The 24,180-nt window shown below is 40.3% G+C and overlaps 1 protein-coding gene across 1 annotated transcript; it reads left to right on the top strand.

Moving 5' to 3' along the window:
• The first annotated feature begins 4,835 nt into the window (after positions 1 to 4,835).
• Positions 4,836 to 21,233, top strand: SAMD7 (sterile alpha motif domain containing 7). The gene is made up of 7 exons (XM_059165228.1): positions 4,836 to 4,921; positions 5,796 to 5,920; positions 9,497 to 9,575; positions 10,731 to 11,362; positions 12,474 to 12,595; positions 17,431 to 17,541; positions 21,036 to 21,233. Exons 1-7 carry the CDS (start codon positions 4,836 to 4,838, stop codon positions 21,231 to 21,233), a joined length of 1,353 nt encoding a protein of 450 aa, XP_059021211.1.
• Positions 21,234 to 24,180: the final 2,947 nt, after the last annotated feature.

Here is a 24,180-nt window from a genome sequence, read left to right as displayed (position 1 = left end):
GCTTCATCGGCCGTGCCAAAGTGACCTTGGTTCACAAGTTGTCTGGATGTTTCTAAAAATAGAAGAGGACACCCTGAAAATGGGAAAGGTGACATCTAAAGACTTGGGGGGTTTAAAAATGTCATCTTGGGGGACGCCTGGGTGGCTCAGTTGGTTAAGCAGCTGCCTTCGGCTCAGGTCATGATCCCAGCGTCCTGGGATCGAGTCCCGCATCGGGCTCCTTGCTCAGCAGGGAGCCTGCTTCTCCCTCTGCCTACCATTCTGTCCGCCTGTACTCGCTCTCTCTCCCTCTCTCTCTCTGACAAATAAATAAATAAAATCTTTAAAAAAAAAAAAAAAAAAACTATAAAAAAAAAAAAATGTCATCTTGGGGGGAAAAACAGACTTATGGGTTGATCCCATGACTCCCCAAATGGTAAATTTGTAGAAACCTAGATTTGGAGCCCAAGCACATATCTTACTGATGAAGGGAAAAATCTGGTCAACTCCAGAATATTTCCCTGGAAGTCTCCTGATAGCATTTGATTTGAAATATAATTTGATTTAGGGCGATGAAACTATTCTGTATTACACATCAGTGACAGATGTACATCATTTTACATTTGTCAAAACTCATAAAATATGCAAAACTATGAGTGAGCCCTAAGGTTCACTGTGCACTTTGGAGGCAGTGATGCGTCAGTGTGGGTTCACTGATGGTGCTACTTTCCCAAATGTACCACCCTGGTATAGGCTGCTGCTAGTGAGCAAGGTCATGCCTGTGGGGCAGGGGAAGAAAAATAGGATAAATGGGAACTCCCTGTTCTGTCTACTGGGTTTCTCTGTAAACCTAAAACTGCTCTGAAAATAAAGCCTATTAAAAAATATATATATTTATTACATATATGTATATATATATATAGTATATAATGTACATATATTACACATATTACATATGTACATTATATACAATATATACATATATGTAATAAATATATTTTTATGTACTATATTTTTATATATATTTTATGTATATATATACTTAATATATACATAAATATATATTTATATGTAATATATTTCTTATATTTATTTGTTTATATTTGTATATATTTATTTATATTTGTATATATTTATTTATGTTTGTTTATATTTGTATATATTTGTGTATATTTATTTATATGTAATATAAATATATTTCTTATATTTAATATAAATATATTTCTTTTTAATAAATATATTTCTTATATTTAATATAAATATATTTCTTTTAATATAACATATTTTAATAATTTAATTTGGTTATAATTTATACATAATAATTTATATGATCTATAATAATTTGACTGATTTTAATTTAAAATTAAACATAATTTAATAATTATAAATAGTTTCTATATGACTATACACACACACACACACACACACACACACCCTCATGATCTAATCGCCTCCCAAAGACTTCCTAAGACCATCATGCTGGAGATTAGGTTTCAACACAGGAATTTGGGGAGAGGGCAATAAAAATTCTATTAAAAAAGTCTATAGCACTAGACAATGAAATTTTTTAAAAGAAAATTTGGGCCCCATAAATATGATGGTGGTAAGTAAAAAAGCATTTGCTCACATGTGTGAGGATGAAAAGGAACTAGGGAAGCCAAGTGGAGCTGAGAACACAGGTGTAGCAGATGTCAGTGACTCCTCCCTCCTGGGGACCTCTGTGGCTTAGGGATACTTCTCTAGACACTGGAAATAACTTACATTTTAGGTAAGAACTTGGAGAATTGTTTTAAAAAATAATAAATCACTCTATCAGATGTGTAACAAAATTTTATAGATCACATTCAATCTCCTTGGTTGGCATTGCAAAAAGAAAGAAAGCCAGACCCAAGGACCATAGAACCCAGAACAGTTATGTTACCAAGGAGGGCTTTAAATTAGATTTAAATTAGATAAGACTTGTCTCTGATGCCTCATTTCTTCATCCCCATTAACCCAATAGCCTTGAGTTCCATGCTTACTTCACTAAATGTGTGCCTGACAGTGAAAAAAAATCCTGCTGTGTTGTTGCAGACAATGGACCCTACAGAACCTCGTAGAAATATGCCTATGCCTGGTGAGCCTGGCACTCCAGAAGAAAGGCATTTGTACCAGTTATCTAATGGAATGACATTAGAAGGTAACCACATCGCCTCCTCAGCACTAGACACTGTTGCTGCCCTATTCCATACTCCCTGGGCCCCTTCCAAGTTCACCTACAACCATGGGGGACCTTTCCTGTCTCAAGCACCTGTACCTCTCATCTTGTTAATCTGAAGGCCTTCCTCCACACCACAGGAGTTCATTGCTTCTAGCTCAGGCATAACCCAGATGGCTATTAATCCAACTCTTTGTCTTTCATTGGGACAATTCTGAGGTGTGTTCCACAATTCTTGGAGATTCCCCAGCAGGGCTGAGCCCCAGTTGCCCACAGTAGTAACTCACACGTTAACTCACCCTTTAGTGGTTTTTCCCTTCCCTTCCCCACTCCCTCCTGTGGGCTTCTTGGGATCACTACCTCCTTTCAAGCCCTTGTCTTGAGGCCTGCCCAGGGGGACGCCAAAATAAGACAGTCTCATCTGCTTGGGCAACTTATCTCCATAGCCTTTCCCTCAGGTGACATGTGTGAGGAGCAGGGGTTGTCAGCATCTAGGCAGTCCTTGCTCTAGAGGGGTTCTGTACCTCTCCCTCTCCTCTTCTTCTTCCTCCTGATTTGTCTCCAACATCATAGAAAATGCAGGATAAACACTATATTTTTTAATTTTAAAGATTCTAACTCATTCATGAGTAAATTCAAACTTCTGCCGGAGACAATTTATGACACCAATCAAAGTTCAGGAGCACCAAGTTGCGTCCCACATTGTTCTTCTGTGAAATGAACAAGGTGGGAGAAGATGGTTGTGCTCCTGACCTCACACGGGGAACCTGAGATCTCACAGCACGAACAGGGTCCTTGACAGAATTCCAAGTCAGGTCTGACACAGAGCTCACCTGTGTTCTTTGCTGGCATTCTCACCATGGCTGGCTAGCATCTGGCAGGTATTTTTATTCTAATCCTGACTGGTCACTAGCCTCTCTGAGGCCACTATCAGAAAGGAAGCAATACTGATCTCACAGAAATACAGTGAAAATAAATCAACATAAAGAAGTTTTTAGAATATAGGAATGGCAAAAGCCATTGTTATGTGAACTGTGGACTTGATCAGTAGATATAGGTTTAGAAAGAAACTAAAGAAGCGATTGCTTATTTCAATACCATTGCAGTTTTGGTTTTTGAACTATATGAGCATATAAACTGTTTAACAATTAAATCAAATATACATATGAGAAGGGAAAAAAAGACAGATCACTACTTTGAAAAGCAGAACATATTCTTCCTAATTTTCTTTACTAAAAACATAGCTTGGGAGGGGGTATCCCTGGGTGGCTCAGTCGGTTGAATGCCTGACTCTTGGTTTCTGCTCAGATCATGATCTCAGAGTCATCAGATGGAGCCTGGTCAGAGGGCCCTCAGGTCCGGCTCTGTGCTCAAAGCAGAGTCTGCTTGAGATTCTCTCCCTCTCCCTCTCCCCCTCCCCCAGCTCTCTCTCTCTCTTTCTGAAATTAATAAATAAGTAAAAGCTTAAGAAATAAAAAACAAGGGGCGTCTGGGTGGCTCAGTCGATTAAGCATCCAACTTTAGCTCAGTGGTGATCTTGGGGTCCTGGGAGCGAGCCTCCATCAGGCTCCAGGCTCAGAGGGGAGTCTGCTTCTCCCTCTCCCTCTGCTCATGCTCTCTCTCTCTCAAATAAATAAATAAAATCTTTTAAAATATGAAAGTTAATTAAAAAATAAAAGATAATTGTAGGTATTTTGAATTTTTTTAAGTGACCACTGAGGATGAAGGAAAGAGAAGCTAAAATGATCTACTTGACTAGTACTTCTTGAATATTTAAAATTATTCAAAGGACATTAATAATTAACAGGAAAATGTAAAGCAAAATGTTATCCTTTAAACAATGGTCCCTTTTTCTGATCACTAGGTTCTGCAGATAAAGTTATGAATACTTGTGTTTATGTACATTTGGATATAACTTGATCACTTGTTCTAATTAAATACGGTCTTATCCTGTATTCACTCTAACTAGATATATTTTTTAGCCATTAAGAAGATTTTCCCCTTCTTTTCTGTTTTATCAATTAAATAAGAATATTTTTCTGAAGATTGAACATATGGGAGAATATATGCATTTGTACCTCTGAAATATGAATATAAAAATAAAAATAAGGGGGGAGGTGTCTGGGTGGCTCAGTTGGTTAAGCAGCCAACTCTTGGTTTCTGCTCAGGTCTGATCTCAAGTTGGTGACGTGGAGCTCAGCATCAGGCTCTTTGCTCAGTGCAGAGTCTGCTTGAGTGCCCCCCTCTCTCCCTCTGCTCCTTTCCTTTCTAAAATAAATAAATAAATCTTTAAAAAAAATCAAAATACATTGTAAAAAAGGAGGTTGGTACTTCCAGAATCTGGCAAAGCTGGTTTAGTTTTATTATCGCTTGTAGTGTGATGTGGTATTTCCTGTGGGCTCATTAACAAACTCCAAGGACAAACTGATAAATGACTAAGTTCTACAGTTGTACCTGGGTGCTTAAAATGGAGGGGCTTTTATGGAATTTAAAGCTTATTATAGCAGTCTCCCCAAATGTGGGGGAAATACAAAAGGTGTTCATTGTGTTCAAGAAAAAATCCAATAGTTCACAAAAAGTAGAGTTACTTGTTAACATATCTATCTGATCCCTTCTAGAACTCCATCAGTGGCGAGAGATATTGATGATAAATCCTATGATGGCCATGAACCCTTTGTTGACAGCATCAGGGCAGCAGAGAATGCCACTGGTTCCTTCACCATTTGAACCTCCAATGGCAGACAGGTATTTTTTTCCAGTATACTAATCTGGTCTAAGGAGAAAATGGATGATCATTAACTTTTCAAATGATAATAACTCCAATGTTGTTTCTTGACTAATGTTATTTCCCTGATTCGTGTCCAGTGCAGTGTCCAGTCAACACACTTCCTGCCACTTCCCATTTGAGGCCTGCTTGATATATTCACTCAACACATAGCTGATGAGCACTTGCCCTGTGACACTGAGAGAGGAAACACAAGCAGGGGAAGCGGGAGAGGGAGAAGCAGACTTCCTGTCAAACAGGGAGCCCGATTCAGGGCTCGATCCCAGGATCGAGATCATGACCTGAGCCGAAGGCAGGTGCTTAACAACTGAGCCACCCGGGCTCCCCATGTTTTGACATTCTGAGAAGAAAGTCATATCCATTATTTATTGTTGTTTGTGGAGCATCAATAATAAATTTGGACTTCTTGAGACCACTGAAGTTTGGCAAAATGAATAAATTGTCACCCAGGTAGTCAAACCCTGACCCCAGATGGCAAAACCCAATCCAAAGTATGTCCATAACATGGGGAAAGAATGTAGTGGTCCAAGTGGTATGTTGGTCACGGGAAATCAGAAAGCAGTATTGATTTGATTAGATCTTGTTTGCAGACATTCTTAAAATGTTCTCTTCTTGCTTTATCTGTCGTGCTATCAGCTGAGTCAGTCTGTCCTTAGTAGTTCTTTCTTACCACATTTCTATTTAAACCAATAGAGGCTGCAGGATTTTTACATTTCATTTGGGGAAGAGATGATAGAATTCTGTCTGGCAGTTAAAAGAGCCCACTGTCTACACAATGGGGAATTTGTATTATTCCAACGTCATTTTATCTACTTTATATCTTTTTTCCCCTAGAGATTTATTGCCTTCCACCGTAGCTCCTCCTGACCCAAGACAGTTTTGCATTCCTTCCCAGTTTGGATCTTCTGTTCTACCAAACGCAAATGTGCCGAACATGTTGTCTAATCGTGTCTACTCAGGTATGGGCAAAAAATGGCTCCAGTCTGTGGAGCAACTGTGACCTGGGCAGCTGCTTTATGCTTCCCATCATGCCATCAGATTTACTGCTAAGTTTTGGTGGCAGAACTCTGTGTCGGTAATGCGTGTAGGTTCTGTACTTGCAACCTAGATTTAAATCATGGTTCTGCCACTGTGTGCCTGAGTGTACGTTGCTTAACTCTTCCAACCATCAAGTTACTGGTGAGTAACATGAAAAGTTGCACTATTACTATCTGTCCTATCTTACACGTGAGGAGCTAAGGAGGTCACGAGGAGATGAGATCTGAGAGTTAAAGGGGTTTAGGGCTGTTTGTCTATGTCCTGACAGGTCATTGCGGGAAATTTGCCTTTTATTCTGAGTAAGAAGCAAAGCTTTTGAGGAGTTCAAGCAAAGGAGGCATGTGGTCTGACTTACATTTTACCAGGATCACTCTGGCTGCTGTGTCTGGGACAAACTTGATAGGATCAAAGTTCTGAGGATAAACTGATGGGAGTTAATGGGCTATTAGAATAGCCAAAAGATTATGAGGGGTTGGCCCTGGGTGGTGACAGTTCAAGAGCAACATGTGGTTGGATTCTGTAATTATTTTGAAGGTAGAAATAACGGGTTTTTTTTACAGTTTAGAAATCAGCTGTGTGAGAGAGAGGTGTTGAGGAGGACAGCAAAAATTTTGGTCTGAGCAATAGGAAAGGCAGAATTTCTGTGTTGAGGAAGAGGATGAGAGGAACAGAGTTCTTGGGGTGGAGAGATATCCTAGGCAGAGTTCGCTCCTATTACGTTTGAGGCGCTTAACCGACCGTCATTGGGAGATGTCAGGAAGGCAGTTAACTCCCAGAAAAGACTTCTGGAGGCAACCTGGAGATATAATTTTGGAAGTCATCAGCATAGATGAGGCTAGATGAGATCACCCACAGAACGAATGTAGATAGAAGTTAAAAGGGTGATTCTTAGGACACAGAAAAGATCCAAAATGTGAAAAGGAACAAGCAGGGAAGAAACAGGAAGAGAAACCAGTGAGGTGGGAGGAAACCCAGGACAGCCTGGTGGCCTTGACAGCAAGGGAAGAAGTTGTAAGGAGAGAGAGAGAGCATCTATGTGAAGTGTGCCAAGTAGATGAAAACTAGCGATATATGACTAGATTTAGCTAAGAGGAGCTCATTGGTGATCTTGATAAGAGCAGTCAGTAGAGTGGTATCAGTGAAAACATGACTGGATGGGGGCTCGAGAGAGATTAGGAAGTGAGAATTTCCTCAGGATACTGAAGATCAGACTGATGTATCTTATCTCCCCAAAACTATATTCGTGAATTTCTGTTTGTCCTTGCTCTCCAGTTCCAACAACTCTGAGTAGATAAGAACAATGTGAGTGAAAAGTTTGACACAAGAAGAAATACCACTGGTGTCAGGGCCGGTGAAGAACAGCCTAGATTTGAGCATGCTGTGCATGGATCCATTACAGTGGGATCGGGCAGACAAGCCAGGGCCAGATATGAAACTAGACACACTCCGTGGAGTGATCCAAGGACCAAAAAGGCTGTCCCAACAGTTGATCCAGATTAAAGCCCCTCCTGGCAGCAAGCACCCAGTAAATCTACAGCCCATGGTTACAGACAACACATAAACAGACCAGTGAAATAGTTTCATTGCTGACTCAGAGAGCTTGTCTTAGTGATAAAAAAATCCAGAAGCTGCCAATATTTGTATATACACAAGCAAGTTGACCACCTGTCTCAGGGACATAGGTCAGGTCTCCTGCCTCAAGGCTGATGTGTAGCAGAGTGAGCAAGGGAAAAGTAAGGGCTGAGTCCTACAGAAACTGAGTTACTAAGTAAGTTAGCAAAACAGAAACTAAGACAGAAATCTATTCCAAAAATTAGATGTTAGTTAGAGTGGATTATTACAGCTGGACTAGCCCTAAGTTTGATGTCATCTATTTGGGAAAGAGAAAGAAACTTGAAATAGGTTTGATGGCTCCAAATTTCAGAGGGTCCTAGAATCCAGGTAATTAGAACTGTGCCCTCTCTACTGGACTTCTCATGAGAACTTTTTTTGCATCCTTTGCCAGTACCTCCCGGGTTGAAAGTTTTATGCATACCGGCTCCCTAAAGAAGAATACTTTGAAGCCACTGAATTATAAAAATATAGAGCTTTAGAGTTAGGAAGATTTTGGAGGTCACCTCATTTAATCTCTGAATTTTACAAATGACAAATAATCTCCTTTAAAAAGATATAGTACGATTTATTTCAAGATAGGTTATTAATAGGAGTTAAAGGAGATCTTCTAGCTTAGTACAAAGGATGTACAAGAAACAGTTCTAGCCTGCATGATACTAATCCCCTTGTTAGGGAGAACAGATTTTCATATGTAAAACTATCAGTGAACAAAACTATACTTAATAAGTACAATTTGGGTGTCTATTATGTTAAAGAGTGTTCTGTAGACCTGTGCTGGTCTGTGAGGAGGTTGTGCAAATAAATACATATATAGAGAAACTTTTGCAATGAATTGACAGGGTAATTCTCTATTGATCTAGTAATTTTTTTCACTTGTATTTGTGCTTGTTTTCATTTCAATTTTAAAAGAGTTCATTTTGTTATAATTTTTAAAAGTATTGGTCCATGGGCGCCTGGGTGGCTCAGTGGGTTAAGCCTCTGCCTTCGTCGGCTCAGGTCATGATCCTCAGGGTCCTGGGATCGAGTCCCGCATCAGGCTCTCTGCTTAGCAGGGAGCCTGCTTCCCGCCCCCCACCCCCCGCCTATTTGTGATCTCTGTCTGTCAAGTAAATAAATAAAATCTTTAAAAAAAAAGTATTGGTCTATGATGGGTAGAAATTTTAAGAGAAAAACAATTCCCTTTACCATAGATAGTTTGAAAAGCAACATATAGACACTAAGTGCATTAGGAGTACAGAGAAAGAAGAAAGTCAATAGAGCATAAAATTACGAAGCAAGAATACAACCTTCAAATCTGTGATGTCACTGTTATCTCAAGATATTTTAGAAGATTACACAAAGAACGTAATTTCTACCCAACATCATTGAAAACATTTTGGAAAAATTATCTTCCTCAGATACACAAATAAGTCCACATAGAGAGCTTTATATCCTACCCATTAAATCACTGCATTTATTTCCAGACATTTTGATGCATAAGAAGCACTTATTTACTTTTTTTTTTACGGTCAACTAATTTCTCTTATAGCAAAAAAAAAAAAAAAAAAAAAAAAAAAGTTATCCATTTTTACTTCAAAAGCTAGAAGTGAAGAGATCCACGATCCACAGCTCATTGAATCTTTTTTCATTTTGAAGTATGGCAGGAAAATGTCACCAATCATGAGACCCATACTTAAAGAAAAATAAAATTATCTAGTATCTATCATTCCATCACCAAAGTGACCCTAAAATGCTGAACACCAATTATCTGATACTGTTTCCAACATTATACTCTACTGGAGGGTTTTGTAGATGCTGTTTTAAATCATTACTTTTTTTGTATTATTTTAAAATAAACATTGTTAATTTGTTTGTGGAGTGAGATGATGGCTTTCTTTTTTAAGGTTGGGGCATTTTACCACCTGAATCCATAAAGGCAATGGCCAGAAGAAATGAAATGATTCAAAGGCAGCATACTGCCAGGTAACATAACAGTGTTGTTTTGTTTATTTTCTATTCACTCACTTGTTCGTTTATTCATTTGTTTTAGACACATAGGTAAATAGACAGAAAGATAGGTAGACTGAAAAATAGCTAGATGACAGAGATATAGTTTTTGTATACATACACTCATTCATTTGTTATATTTGTTTATTTGTATACATTATACATACCCTAATCATACACATATTATATTATGTATATTTGATAGATTTCTGATTATATGCAAAAAGTATTTCAGGAATATTACAAAAAGAAATATATACAAACATAGATTCAGGCTGGTTAAAAGCAAGATTGGAAATTATGTAGTGAAGCTAAGCAGGTAGATCATAAGAGTTTAACAATGCCTCACAGTTAAAATGCCTACTTGTGATGCCTCTGAAATTCATATCAGCCCTTCTATTTTAAATGACTTCAATTCTGCCCAAACATAGGAGCCACGCTTGCCAACTCCACTTCAGACTCTGTGAGCAGAGCCCAGACAGCCCCACGTCAGTGGCCCCCCACAATGGCCTTCTACTGTAGCAACTGGAAAGAAAAGACAGCAATAATGATAGGGCATGACCCTGGGGTGCAAGAAGGCATTATCCTCAGTTTTCTCATCACTAAACCCCAGGGGGTCCAGGTGAAAACCAATAACCAAAGTAAAGTAAGCAAAGCCCTCAACAAGTCCTCCTACATAACCCCTGCCAGCTGCATTGATTTGTAACAGTTGAGACTTGCATTGACTTACTGCCTGCCTTAAGTCCCACTGTGATTATAGTACAGGGTTTAAAAACCTCTTTCCAGAATTTTAGTTTCTTTGAGGATTAATCTCTGGCAAGAAACTATTCTCTGCTATGTTATCCCCACTCCTGCTGAATTTGCCAGACCTATTAGAATTAATGCTTTAAAAACTGGCCTTGCCTTTCCGTTGAGAGATTGAACCAAACCTCTCACCCTCAAATCTTTATTCCAAACTCTCCTTCCCAGTGAATTTTGGGGGACCTCGTGTTTCCACCCAACACACTTCAGATAAGCAGTGTGAAGACTCAGGAAAAGCAGAGGTCCCATCTCAGAAAAGGCAGAGGTCCATGAAGACTGTATTTCTAATGGTTTTCTTCAGGTGTATAAAATATATTGTTCTGTTTTTAGGATGGAAATGGAAATGCATGCCATTTACCAACAAAGGAGAATAGAAAAAGTGAACCCCAAGGGACTAGCAGGCCTAGGGATACCATTCCTCTATGGCTCCAGTGTGCCACCTGCCCCAGCCCCCTACCATGGCAGAAGTATGCTTCCTGCTGGTGACCTGCATTTTCACAGAAGCACCCTGAGAAATCTTCAGGGAAACCCTACGCTAGTGGCCACTGGTCCACATTTTCTAGAGAGCTGGGGTCAGAAATGTCGTCGTCTCAGGAGAGGTACAGGGAATCAGAAAGTTCTAGACAGTGATATTGAGAGCTCCAAAAGTCAAGTAGAAGAAAAACTCTTAGGCCAGACTCATGGGATTTCCTATGAAGAGGATGAATATGCAAAGGAACCAGAGAATGAAGCTCTCAACAACCAGAAGTCAAGTGAAACCAATGAAAAGCCAACTACAGCTCTTGCCAACACCTGTGGGGAGCTCGAGCCCTCCCACAGAAAACCTTGGGGAGCTCATGGTGCGCCTCTAGAAGCAAAGGCCTCCTGGGATGGTGCTAAAGAGAAGCCTTCAGAGCAGGGCTTCTCAGCCTGTGGGGAAAAGAATGGTGTTTGCCCTCCAATTCCTCGACCAGTTCTGCCAGGTGGGTGTCAGAGGCCAATGGCAGATCCTATGAGCCACAGGTCACCAATCCCTAAGTTATTCCGTAATGCTTTATACTCATCATGTTTCCTTAATTCTTTTCTTAGTCCTATTGAGACCTATGTCTTTTTGAAGTCACTTCAATTATGTTAGCTCCACTAAAGCCATATTAGTGACATTCGTATCTATTCCTATGTAGCTATAGAGAGAACTTTCAGCAAAAGCTAGGAAGGCAAGGGTGAGGAAGGGTGGGGAAACCTACCAGCATTTTAAACTAAAATTTTAATTTCATTGGCTGCTAATTTTTTCAAAACACAATAGAGGGACTTCTTGCTTTGAAGTATGAATTCTATCTCCCCTGTATTTAACTGTAGAAAACTAAGGACAGTGAAACAGAAACATTAACTTTCAATGCCCATTCCTGTGGTGATACCTTTTTACCTAAAAGCATTAGCACACTACCCACCCCACCCAAACACATACTGAATAGTTTTCTAGAACTTCTTTAGACAAAAATATTTTAAAATACTGGAATTTGTGGGGAGGGGAGGGGGAGTGTGGTCACTGAACCAACTTCTTGCCTTACAAAATGTTAATTTGCCATTTTTGAGTATGTATCTAAATTCCCGTGTCACCTAGAAAGCATGATAAATCACAAAACATTATAGAACATGATAGTGTTCATCTGGAGAATGAAATCCACATGGCATGTCTCTTGGAATTGCAGAGAAACAGAGCAGTCGGCAACTTCTTTGTTTATTTATAATAATGCTGTCATTAAAGATCTTTAGGGGAAGAAAAAGAAAGGAGATACTCAACTTTTAAAAAAATGTCTCCCAGTCTACGGCCATACCACCCTGAATGTGCTGATCTTGTCTGATCTCGGAAGCTAAGCAGGGTTGGGCCTGGTTAGTACTTGGATGGGAAGAAAATGTCTCTCAGTATCTTTTAAGGAGCCTATACATAGATCTATAGGGGTCTAAAGGGACCCTCTGTGGTAAGAGATAGAATTTGGGGAAATTAAGGTAACCATACATGAAACTGTACTCCTAGCTTCCCCCTTTTCCCTGGAAATTTTATATCACCAAATAATTTCCTTTCCATTTTTAAAGGAGCACACCCACTGGCTACAATTGGGGAAAATGTGTCCTTGGATGAAGATATTCAGAAATGGACTGTGGATGACGTGTACAACTTCATTAGTGGCCTTCCAGGTTGTTCAGACTATGCTCAGGTGACTTAACACTGAAGTGTTTTCATGAAAACAAGACACTTGTAGGAAATATATCTCCTTCCTAATGAGTTCTGTTGAACATGTATTTTTCTCTCAGAGAGAATTCCCAATAATCTGCCCCTTCGTATGTCACTGGTTGATGGGACAGGAGCCTGGGATCCGTGGAGCTTGGGTCTAGTCCCCGCACCCCATTTGCAGGGGAGGCTGGGAGAGCCATGTCTGTCTGGCTTGTTTCTGTTCTATCAAGACTCCCAGGAGGTTGGAATTCACCCCAAATTAAAAGATTCAGTGGACAAACATTCAAAAACAGGGAGAAATGTCTACTACATTCCCTAGTCTTCTGTATAACAAATACTTTGGGGGTACATACTTCTGTACCAGAAGTTTAAGGCTACTCATAATAAGTAATAGAAATATTCTTCATTCTGAAAAGGGTAACAGGACAATAGATCTGAAAAAATAAGTTAACTCTTCTAAAATTCTATATGTATGCTGGGGCAACATACAAAAGTGCATACACACAGATAATTAAATCTGGTAGATAAAATACTATTTTTTTTTTAGTTATAATGAACTGTCAGGAGAGGTGGAAAGAAGACTAGTTTCACTCATATGGAAAATAGGTTGGCCAGTTTTTAGAGTTTATGTCAGTGCTATATTTTCGTACATAAATTTTATTTTTTTAAGTGCTTTATTTTTTAAAAATATTTTATTTGTTTATTTGAGAGAGAGAGAGAGAGAGAAAGAGAGCACAAGCCAGGAGGAGCAGCAGAGGCTAGAGGGAGAAACAGATTACCTGCTGAGCAAGGATCCCCTCTCCCCGATGTAGGACTTGATCCTAGGACCCTTAGATCATGACCTGAGCCAAAGGTAGCCGCTTAACTGACTGAGCCACCCAGGCATCCCTGCAAGTGATATAATAACACAATTTTAAGTAACAATTTGCCTAGTAAATCTGGTGTCATTATCTTTGGTTTATATATTAAAGTAAAAGAAAGCAAGGAAAGGACATTATAATTGAACATAATTAACGGATGTTAAAAATAACTTTTTTCAGCTATCAGTGTTGTGATCATTTTTTACTTCATTGTAATGCTGTCAATTCTTCTACATTTTCTTTCTTTTTTTTTTTTTTCTGTTTATGGGGCTTACGGAAAAATTAGCGTCATCATTAAGAGTATGGCTTATGAAACCAGGAAGTACAAGTGCAAAACCTGGCTTTCATGTTTCCTGGACATGTGACCTGGGACAAGTTGCCTATCTTCTTGGTACACAGTTAATCATCTGTAAAATGGGTATACTTGTATAATATATTCTCAAAGGATTGTTGTAAGCCATGAAGAGGGCCTCATACTTTATAAGTACTTGATAAACATTAATTTCATCATTCTATCAGAGGCTCCTCAAGAGAACAGAACCGCAGCTTACTTACGAAGCAAGCTGTATTCTTCAAGTCACCCACCCTGTCTTTTTGAATACTTGATGAAAATTCCTGTCCTGTTCTCTCCTATTCAGCAAGTATAATAACATTATTGTTTTACTAGTCATTCACCATGGGGTAATCACTTTTTAAATTTATCTGTGCCATGCATCAAGTGCCTCATCAACCACTAGGAAAGTTACAAAATTTTGATAACAGCCAGAAATAAGCAACCCTGTGTGTAATGAACATGTGACCTCTGACTTCCAGTGGACAGAATCTATTTGAACCTTCATCATTCTTAATCAGACATAAAAGTGCTCTTGATAATAACCACTCTTGTGATAAATGATGCCACGTGTGCATTTCATACTTTATCATCCTCCACGTCCTCTTGCGGACACATAGAAGTCACATAAACACGAGTACCCCAAACTTGGCTGACTCATTATCTCTCACCAACAGGATGTCAGTGCTCCTTTCCCCACCCCGAGAAGTGGTACAATTATTTCTAGGTGTTTCTCAAACGTGGCTAGGATCAAGTTCTGCTCTCGCTTCCTCGTTAGTCTATTGCCTCCCTGGGACTGCTGGCAAAATCAGCTGCAGGAAGGCCACTGACTTGCTGGGCATGACCCGCCATGCTCAGTGACAGTACAGTGTGCAGAAACAGAGAGAATGTCCCTGGACACAGCAGAGAGCAACAAGCATCAAAGCAGCATGGCTCAGGCGCAGCTGCCACTAAATCCCTTGTCTAGTATGTCACAGCCTGGGGCTACCCCGGAGTTGCACTCCCTGTCCTCCCCCTATATCTCCCAACCCTGTCCTCTTCCTCATCTCTGCCTTAGGTGGCTACACAGCAGTCTCCCACCACCTGCTTCCTGCAGGTATCAAAAGAAATCCAGAAGAAAAGAACCACAACTAGACCCCGAGGCTCTTATGCGAATGAGTTCTTTGAACCGGATGTAGAAAGAGGGTTGGTAGCTCACTTGTTCAGGGATGTCCAGGAGATGTTCCAACACATCTTATTTGTTTGCTTGTTTGTTTTAATGTTCAGTTAGTCACTGTACAGTACATATCATTAATTTTTGATGCAGTGTTCAGTGATTCTTATTTGTTCTAGGTGACTCAACGGTAAAATGTTCTCTGTCTAAAAATAACTGAAATCACTAAAACTATGTGTATGTTTATAGGGTGCTCTTGGCCTCAACTACTGTGTTGAGAATGAGGGGGGAGGGACATCTAAGTGACAGTAGAAATTTCTGCAACTTTGCCTTGGGGCCAGGTTCCGCCACCAGAGCTGAGGGTCAGGCCCTGCCTGCCAACCTGCCTGGGTTTGAAAATGTATCCCTTCCCTGAAGAGTGAGGCGTCTGACAGTGAGTTTACCAACTGAGGGGGTTGGTGAGGTGGAAGTGGAAGCAAAGGAGGAATTTCCAGGAGAAGGGCCAGGAACCAGAAAGAATTTAGCACAGTTGGGATTTCAAGAGTAGTTCCTGGTAGCACAGAGAACCAAGGTAGGACAGGTGAGAATGGCAGGACAGGAGGCTGGAATAGGGGAAGGTGCCAGGTCACCAAGAGCTGGGGACACCCTGTGAGGGATTATGACTTCATCCTGAAGGCAGCTGAGGCGCCTAGCTTTTTATTTCAGAAAAGTTACTTAGGTTGCTCTTATGAAAACAGGTTGAAGGTGGCAAGGCTAGTAGGGAAGCCCTAGACCCAGGGTAGCACCAGATGGGTGGGTAGATAAGAACACCATCTAGGACGCCTGCGTGGCTCAGTCAGTGAAGCATCTGCCTGTGGCTCAGGTCATGATCGCAGGGTCCTGGGATCAGGCCTTGGGGGGTCTGCTTGTCTCTCTCCCTCTGCCCCCACACCACACCACTGGTGTGCTTGCTCTGAGAGAGAGAGAGAGAGAGAGAGAGAGAGAGAAATAAGATAAATAAAACCTTAAAAAGAAAAAAAGACAACTATCTAAAAGGCAGAATTAGCATGATTCAGCTTCTAAGTTTCAGGGAGACTTTGGCATAGAGAGACATTCACTGAAGCCAAAGACTGAGGTAAATCAGGAAAACCTAAGAGGACCTAAAGTAGAAGCCTCAGAAACCCAAACACAGAAGGGTTTGGATAAAGAAATGGTAGCCTCAGTAGAGTCCCCAGGAGGGAGATGCCTCACAAAGGCAAGGAAGACCATTTTTCATGAAAAAGTGGTCAACAATGTCAAATGCAGCCTGGAGCACATCTGTGGTTAGGTTGCTGGGCAGAATTAGAAGTAGATTGTTTTTGGTGTTTTTTTTTTTTTTTTTAAGATTTTATTTATTTATTTGAGAGAGAGAGAAATAGCAAGAGAGAGCAAAGCAGGAGGGTGGGGCAGAGGGAGAAAGGGAGAAACAGGTTCCCCACTGAGCAGGGAGTCCCAGGACACTGGGATCATGACCTGACCTGAGGCAGATGCTTAACCGACTGAGCCACCCAAGCGCCCCAAAGAAGCTCTTCACTTCTCTCCACTCCTCTCCTCTCCTCTCTCTTCTTTTTCTTCCTTCCTTCCTTCCTTTTTCCTTTTTTCTTTCTTTCTTTTATTTATTTTCCTTTCCTTTCCTTTTCTTTCCTTCCTTCCTTTTTCAATTAGGAAGTTATATGGTCTGCTAAAAATGAGGGAGAATCCTGTAAGGTCTTAAGCTTGAAGAGTGTGAAGAAAGCTTGAAAATAGAAAAAACAGATCACATCAGTAAATATAGGATTGCTGAGCAGGTTGAAGCTGGAAATCATGAAGTTACAGTGCTGCCAGTCTGCCCAGATTTTCTGATTCACCTTTTTATCTGCCTGGCATCTTTGTCCACCAGCAGCCTTCCTAGTTTCTGGAAGAAAGGAAGGCATGATGCCATCCACTCCACAGTCAGAACAGAGAGGGCCCCAGAAAGGCCCAGAATGATGGTTCTCACCCGCATTATCTCTCCTCCCCTTGCCATTCGTCCAAGGCAGTGGACAGAGGCTGTATCTGTCTATGTGAAAAGTGAAATTTGTCTGCCATTATCTTTACCCACAATCCTTTACTCAGTCTGTTTGTGCATTCATTAAATTGTCCAGCAACATTTATTGCATACCTACTACGTGCCAGCCATGGCATTACAGGGCCACTGGTAAATAAGACACTGACCTGCCCTCAAATAATACCTACTCCAGGATGGACTTGAGTCCCATAAACAGAATTATAATGTGCTCTAAGAGTAATTAAAGAACACAGACAACTTGCCACCAAAGCACAGAAAAGAGAATAATATAAAATGAGAAATTTTATAATATTTAGTGTCAGCCTCAAGCAGCCTTAATGTTTCCTCCAAAACTTAAATATCTATATACAAAACAAGAATTTTTTAAAAACTCATAGAGACAAAGTTAACACCTTTTGTATTTAATAAGGTATTTAAAGATCATGCAATTGATGGGGAAACCTTGCCGTTACTCACAGAGGAGCATCTCCGAAGCACTCTGGGATTAAAGCTAGGACCGGCACTAAAGATTCAATCACAGGTATGCTGAGTTCTTGTAACTAAATATGCATTAATGGTATGAGACTTAAAAGAAATCTGTTTTTAATTTTTCTCCCGTTGTAGTATGCACAATACCTATTTGACCTCTTTATGAAAAATTGCCTCTGTGGGTGGGGACATGATAGGAGCCAGGGAACCCGAAAGCTTTGGATGGAGTAGTGGTACTTGTTCCTAGCTATAGCTGGAAGGCATAAAGCAATGGTGTGCTGGTTAATGCTTAACAACTAGTTCTCTTCAAACACAAAATGAACGCTGATTTGTAGCATTTCATTTCTATAGGGCAAAAACCCCAATCTGACTGACAAACTCCTAATGTAATGCCACTGAATACAGAATTGGGAAGAAATGCACAGCAGTACCCCATTTGCAAATATTTTCTCTATTTAAAGGGACCTAAATGAACTCAGGAGTAAATATAATAATAAATAACAGTATGGGGCATCTGGGTGGCTTAGCCAGTTAAGGGTCTAACTTGATTTCGGCTCAGGTCATGATCTCAGGGCTGTGAAATTAAACCCCACGTTGGGCTCTGTGCTGGGTGTGGAGTCAGCGTAAGATTCTCCCTCTCCCTCTCCCCCTCCTCCTGCTTGCATGTGCACACCCACTCTCTAAACTAGTAATAGTAGTAATAATAGTAAAATAATTCAGTAAAAACAATTAAGAAGTGATGAGTTTTTGAATATTTATTACTCGAGTTTAATTGTAAGTTTACCATAATTTAACTTCTAATAATGCCGTGCTTAACCACTGGCTTGCAAACTTCCAAGGAGTTTCTCAACTGGCTCTTGAGACTGGAACAAGCTAACTCTAGCTCACCACTTCTTGCCATCTCCACTGCTTCATTTGGGACTGACGGTCCATTATCTGTCCTTGGATTACTGCTTTAGCCTTCTGTTCTCTCTGCTCTGCCCTTGCCTTCCCCAGCATCTAGCCACAAAGCAGTTAAGGATGATCCTTCTAATACATAAGACAGATCATGTCTCCCTTCTCAAAAGTCTGCCTTCGCTCCCCATCTCCTTTAGAGGAAAAGCCAAAGATCTGTATTATTTGTGCTCCTCTCCACCCACCACGATCCTTAAATTCCTGACCTCATCTTCTACTTATGTACCCTCCCTCCCCTGCAGTTACTGCTTTTGACCAGTTGCCTCTAGACACTGCTTGAACGTGTGGACACACTCCATCTTAGGGTTGTTCCCTCTGCCTGGGATGTTCTTCCCCCGATACCTTCGTGCTTTCCTCCCTCTTCTTCTTCATCGGTGCTCCACATACCTGCTTAATGAAGCTTGCTCAGATCACCCTATTTAAAAGTGTACACAGCCTAACCCCCATGCATACTGCTGCTATCCCTTTTCTGCTCTTCTTTTTTCCTCCTTAGCACTTATAGATCATACTATATAACTCATTTATTATATTCATGTGTATCGTTGATTTCTCCCAACCCACTAGAATGTAACTCCACAAGAGCATAGATACTTATCTGTTTTGTTGACTGATGTATTCTTAGAATATGCAAGACCAATAAATAGGTCAAAAATTATTTACTGAAAGAGTGAGTTTCCTAAAAGTGAAGCCAAGAAGCATCAGCTAATTCTTCCCAGAATTTATACAGGACTGTACTTTTCTACAATGCTTGTTTTATGCAAAGTACAATGAGATTTGAAAATATCCTTCAAAAGCCATTCTTATCTGCTTAAAAATTTTAGGGCAAAAAAGTTCTTTATTTCATGTAAATACTTTCATGTTTCCATTGTATTCTTTTTTTCAGCTTCTTATTTTGGAACAATTTTAGATATAGAAAAGTTGCAAAGATACTACAGAGAATTCACCCAACTTTTTTTAACATTAACATCTTACATAATGTGGCACATTTGTCAAAACTAAGAAGTTAACATCAGTACAATGTGGTCTTCATTTTTTAAAGATTTTATGTATGTATGTATGTATATATTTATTTATTTAAGAGAGAGCCAGAGAGTGCAGGAGCAGGGATGGAGGCAGAGGGAGGGAAAGATGGACAAGCAGACTCTCCGCTGAGCAGGGAGCCCAGTGCAGTTGATCCCAGGACATTCAGATCATCACCTGAGCTGAAGTCAATGCTTAACAGACTGAGCCACCCAGGCACCCCATATTCACTTTTAAATAATTTATTTTTCTTTAATGAGGATACTTGGCATACTTTATAATGACACTGCAGGATTTTTTCTCAAATCTGATTTTCTTTAGCTTTAATTTATCATTTATGTTTTTTTGTTTGTTTGTTTTCTTTTGTTTCGTTTTGTTTTGGTCTTTACAATGTGGCTAACTCCAAGTAATTCTTTCTCCCCCACCCCCACCTTGACTATAGTTGTCATACAGTGTTATGTTCTCCAAGTCTTCTCACTTGCCATTAGTATTAACCCCAAATCATTTTCTGAGGGCTGTAGTCATTTCTTTGGCTCCCACCTGACATGTCTCAATGCCTCCATGGAGCCCAGCTGAGCTCTAATGTCCAAACTCCTTCTGCCTGCACGACAGGACAGGGCTCCCACAGGAGTTGTGGGGGAAGGTCTGTGACTGATGCCAGACATTCCACCAAATGGAACAGTTGTAGAGTCCTTGGGATTGAGAACTTCCAGGCATCCAATTGAAGTAGCAGAATTGGAAGGTTCTGGGTAACATCTGGAAGACCCAGGAAGTGAGCGGGCATGAGTTCATCAATGGATAAGATAACAAAGTCTCAATCTCCAAAATGGGAAGCAGGGGCAAAATTCCAATACAGTGAGCCCTGCTAAGAAGGAGACCCCCCCCCTCAGAAAGCCAGAAACTAAGAGGGTGGACCTGGACAAGGCATACAAGGAAAGGGATAGGAGAGGAAAGAGTTACTGGAATTTGAAAACCCAGATATTATTAGAATGGAAGAAGCTGGGTTTGAGCTATGATAATGTGAACAACATAGAAATCGCCTGGGTCCCGTTGAGGGTCAGGTTTGTGTAGGAGCCCAGCGGATGATACTGGGGCATTGAGGCCCCAGGTGGCAGTGTTTATGTCTCAACACTAAGCCAACTTAAAGCCAGCTGTGTGCTGAAGTCGTCTAAAGAATTACAGCCTGGGTTTGGAGAGGTTACCAGTTGGCCATTAGTAAACATGGAACGGTGTGTCTGTAGGATCTCTTGCAGGACTGTTTGAAAAGGATGAGGTGGACTGAACTCAGAATAAAATAATGGTATACACAGATGAACCACAGCAGACCCGGGAATGGGAATTTGGAAGTTACTACCCCCTTCATATCTAGTATTACAGTAATAAACACTGTATGCTACTGAGAGAAATAAAAAGCCCACCATGTCCTAGAACTGTATAGTTGTGAGGACAACTATACAGATGACCCATGCCTGAAATTACCTCAACCTCCCTGCCCTCTGTGGCTAAGCAGAGTGTGTTGGGTTACTGGAAGAATCTCTAGCCTTAACTACTGTCACCATTTTGTCTTCAAAGGTATCTCAGCATGTGGAAAGTATGTTGTACAAGAAAAGTCTTTCACTTCCTACCAATACAAAACAAGCATTTGATCAACCAGCAGATACAACTCCTCTTTTGGATTTTAATTCCTGGGGTGATAATACATTAGACATCCCTTGTTCCCAGGATATAACAATTCCTAAAGGAATTGAACGAGATAGCGTGAGAAATTAAAACCCTCAAGGAGTAAGAACGGTCTTAATCAGTTTTCCAAAGAGTCTAGGACATTCTGAAAGGTGTGGGAGGGTTTCCCAGGATGAGGTAGAGACTGGGAGGGAGAGAAGCCAGCCCACCTGGAGCCCTTAGAGACCTTGCCTGAAAGGCTTCCTAAAGTGACCTCAGAGCAAAGCGGCTGGAGGTGTATCCTTGGAAGCAAATGCTAAATGAAGGAGAGAATTTACAAACACCAAAAAAAGCTACAGTTGGATGTTTCCATGTGGAAATCTCTGAAGAAGCCAAAATAACCTGTATTGCATAAAAGAGCTCCTTATGTCTCTTCACTCATTTCCCATCCCCCAACCCAGAAAGAGACAAAGGCAACCTCCAGCAGTTGAAAGGAGGTAGAAGAAAAAGTGGCGAAGTGTAAAAAGGAGGAGACGTTGATGGCAGGGCCCCCACTTTTTCTCATTTCAGGCTTCCAGGCTGAAGAAAGACCAAGTTAGGGAAAAACAGAAACTTGGTTGGACCTTTAAGTTCAGAGTGACTGTTACTCAGCATTTTCTTTCTGACACGGAACTATGTTATGACTAAAAATAACTACTGGTTATCTGAGAGGGAGATGAAAAGCCATACTGCCCACCTCAGATTTCACCAGAGGGGTGGGGAAGAGTTATCTCTGCATGCAGGTTTGAGTTGGCAGGAGGGAGGGAAGAAGATGAAAGTGGCTTTCTGCTTGTCCCTGTGGAGTGCCTTTCAACCTCCCATTTGACAGAAAGTCTCTGAAAGAATATACAAGGAACTGCTAGGAGTTTGCTCAAGTTGGGCCGGGTAACAGGGATGTGAGGGGAAACTGACTGCATACCCTCTTCTACGCTTTAAATGTCTAACAATGAGAATGCATTTTTTATTTTAAAATTTACATTCAAAATAAAGAAACTATAGCAGGCAGCCTCTGGGATAGCCCCCAATGATCCCTGCTTCCTGGCACTCATGTCCTTGTGTAATGCCCTCCCCTCTGACATGGGCTAGACTTACTGACTCTTTTAATGAACACAATATGGAAAACATGATGAATGTCACATCTGTGGGTCTGTCTGTCTTCCTCTCCCTTTGAAATTCCTACTCTTGAAGAAGCCAGCTTCTATGTCCAAAGACAGCCCTGCAGAGAGGCCTGAGTGATTGAACATGGAAATGAATCTTCTGAGTTCTGTCAACAGCCACACTACGGAATTTGAAGGTGGCTCTTCCCCATTCAAGTCTTGAAATGGCATTACACACAGCTCCTGTCCCAGCTCAATGGAGGTCTTGAACGAGAGGCCCCAGCTACGCTGCTCCTGGATTCCTGACCCACAGGATTGCAAAATAATAAATGTGTTATTTTCCACCACCACATTTTAGAGTCATTAATTCCACAGCAATAGGTAACTAAAACAAACAAATTGTGCTGATAAACATGTATAGCATGGTACCCACATTCACTTTTTGATTTGGAAAGTGGGCTTTTGAAGTTATTTCCCTACAAGCCCTGCTAACATAACTCAGCTTTGCTTTCTTTTACTTTAAATCTGAAAACAGCAGTGTTTTTTGCCAATATAAAATTATATTATACTCAGAAATATGCTTGTGACTTCCCCTCTATAGAGAGAGAAAGAGAGAGAGAGACTGAGGGGAGAAAGAGGGAGAAAGAGAGAAATAGTCCCTCCAAATTTCAAAACTTTAAGAAGTTTTGTCATATGACCTTTCAACTGTTACGATTCTCAGTGTACAGAAGTTTCAGAGGATGCCACGTGTGAGTTAACGATGTTACCGTGGGGGATAAAAAGGAAAGCTTAATTAATATTTTTAGTGGCAAAGGCATCACGTGGTTCAATCCATATGATGGTTTTGAATTTCTTATCCTCGCTAAATGAGTCAATTGAGTTGGTAACTGATTCACTTGAACAGATGTGTCGCAGTACTGCTCTAAGAAAGTGTTCTGATATGCCCTCCGGCCACGTACTATCACTGAAAAAGGCACTGTGCTTAATCTTAGATCCCTGCATTAAAAAAAGAAGCAGAGGACGCAGGTGAAGGAGGTGATTCCTCAGCTCCCCCTACTCTTCTGCGGAAGAAAAGAAAGCTGGAGTTGCTTGTCCACACTCAGGCTACTTTCTTTCCAGATGAATGAATTCAGGATACTTTTCAACAACAAATCTGCTTTAGAGATAGAAATTATATTGGGGGATGAAAATTTCACTCAGGTTATCATATAGAAATAGTGTTTAACTTTGCTGCAAATACTACTTTAGTCTTGAGCATACTCTGTAGCCTTTGTGGGAATATAACAAATGACAGCAACCGAAAGACCTCTCCTATGTTTGAAAACCAATCACAATGAACCTGTGTTTGCTAAATAAGATCTGTGACTTATGAAATATTCTGTTTATACAGATTGAATAAATATTCACACAATGGAATACAATGTAACTCTTTTCCCTGTGAAAGTTTACAGCTATTAAGAAGCAAAAATAGAATTTGAATATTATCATTTTGTACCCCTGAAAAATAAAGGATCCGGATGATGATCATGAGTGGCTGCTAACATCGCAAAAAAAGAAACAACCAGACATTCCATGCCTCCTATGGAAGTCCATGAAACAGTTATGAAAAGAGCAAAATCCAAGCTATGGGAAACTGCACAGTAGAAAATGTTTAGTAACTGTGTAGTAGAAAAGACCTGATTTTCTTCAACAGACAAATTGCAAAGAAAAACAGAGAGAGGAAAATCAAAAGATTAAAAGATGCTAAAGATTCAAATCACTCAGATATAAACATCTTGGAATCAAGTAGTGATGATAGTTGCACAACATTGTGATTATAATTAATGCCACTTAATTGTACATTTAAATGGTTTAAATTGCAAATTTTGTTATATATATATCCACAAAAAATTTGTTTTAAGATTCAAATCACCCAAAACAAT

Source organism: Mustela lutreola, chromosome 2 (assembly GCF_030435805.1).
Source record: "Mustela lutreola isolate mMusLut2 chromosome 2, mMusLut2.pri, whole genome shotgun sequence".
Taxonomy (NCBI): domain Eukaryota; kingdom Metazoa; phylum Chordata; class Mammalia; order Carnivora; family Mustelidae; genus Mustela; species Mustela lutreola.
Note: the sequence above shows the minus strand (reverse complement) of the source record. Positions and strands in the feature narration are given on the sequence as shown.

Coding starts and splice junctions, on each gene's coding strand:
- SAMD7 (XM_059165228.1), top strand. CDS start 4,836: ATGGCCATGAACCCTTTGTTGACAGCATCAGGGCAGCAGAGAATGCCA. Junction 5,921..9,496: donor GTCTAATCGTGTCTACTCAG/GTATGGGCAAAA, acceptor TTCTTTTTTAAG/GTTGGGGCATTTTACCACCT. Junction 17,542..21,035: donor CACTAAAGATTCAATCACAG/GTATGCTGAGTT, acceptor TTGTCTTCAAAG/GTATCTCAGCATGTGGAAAG.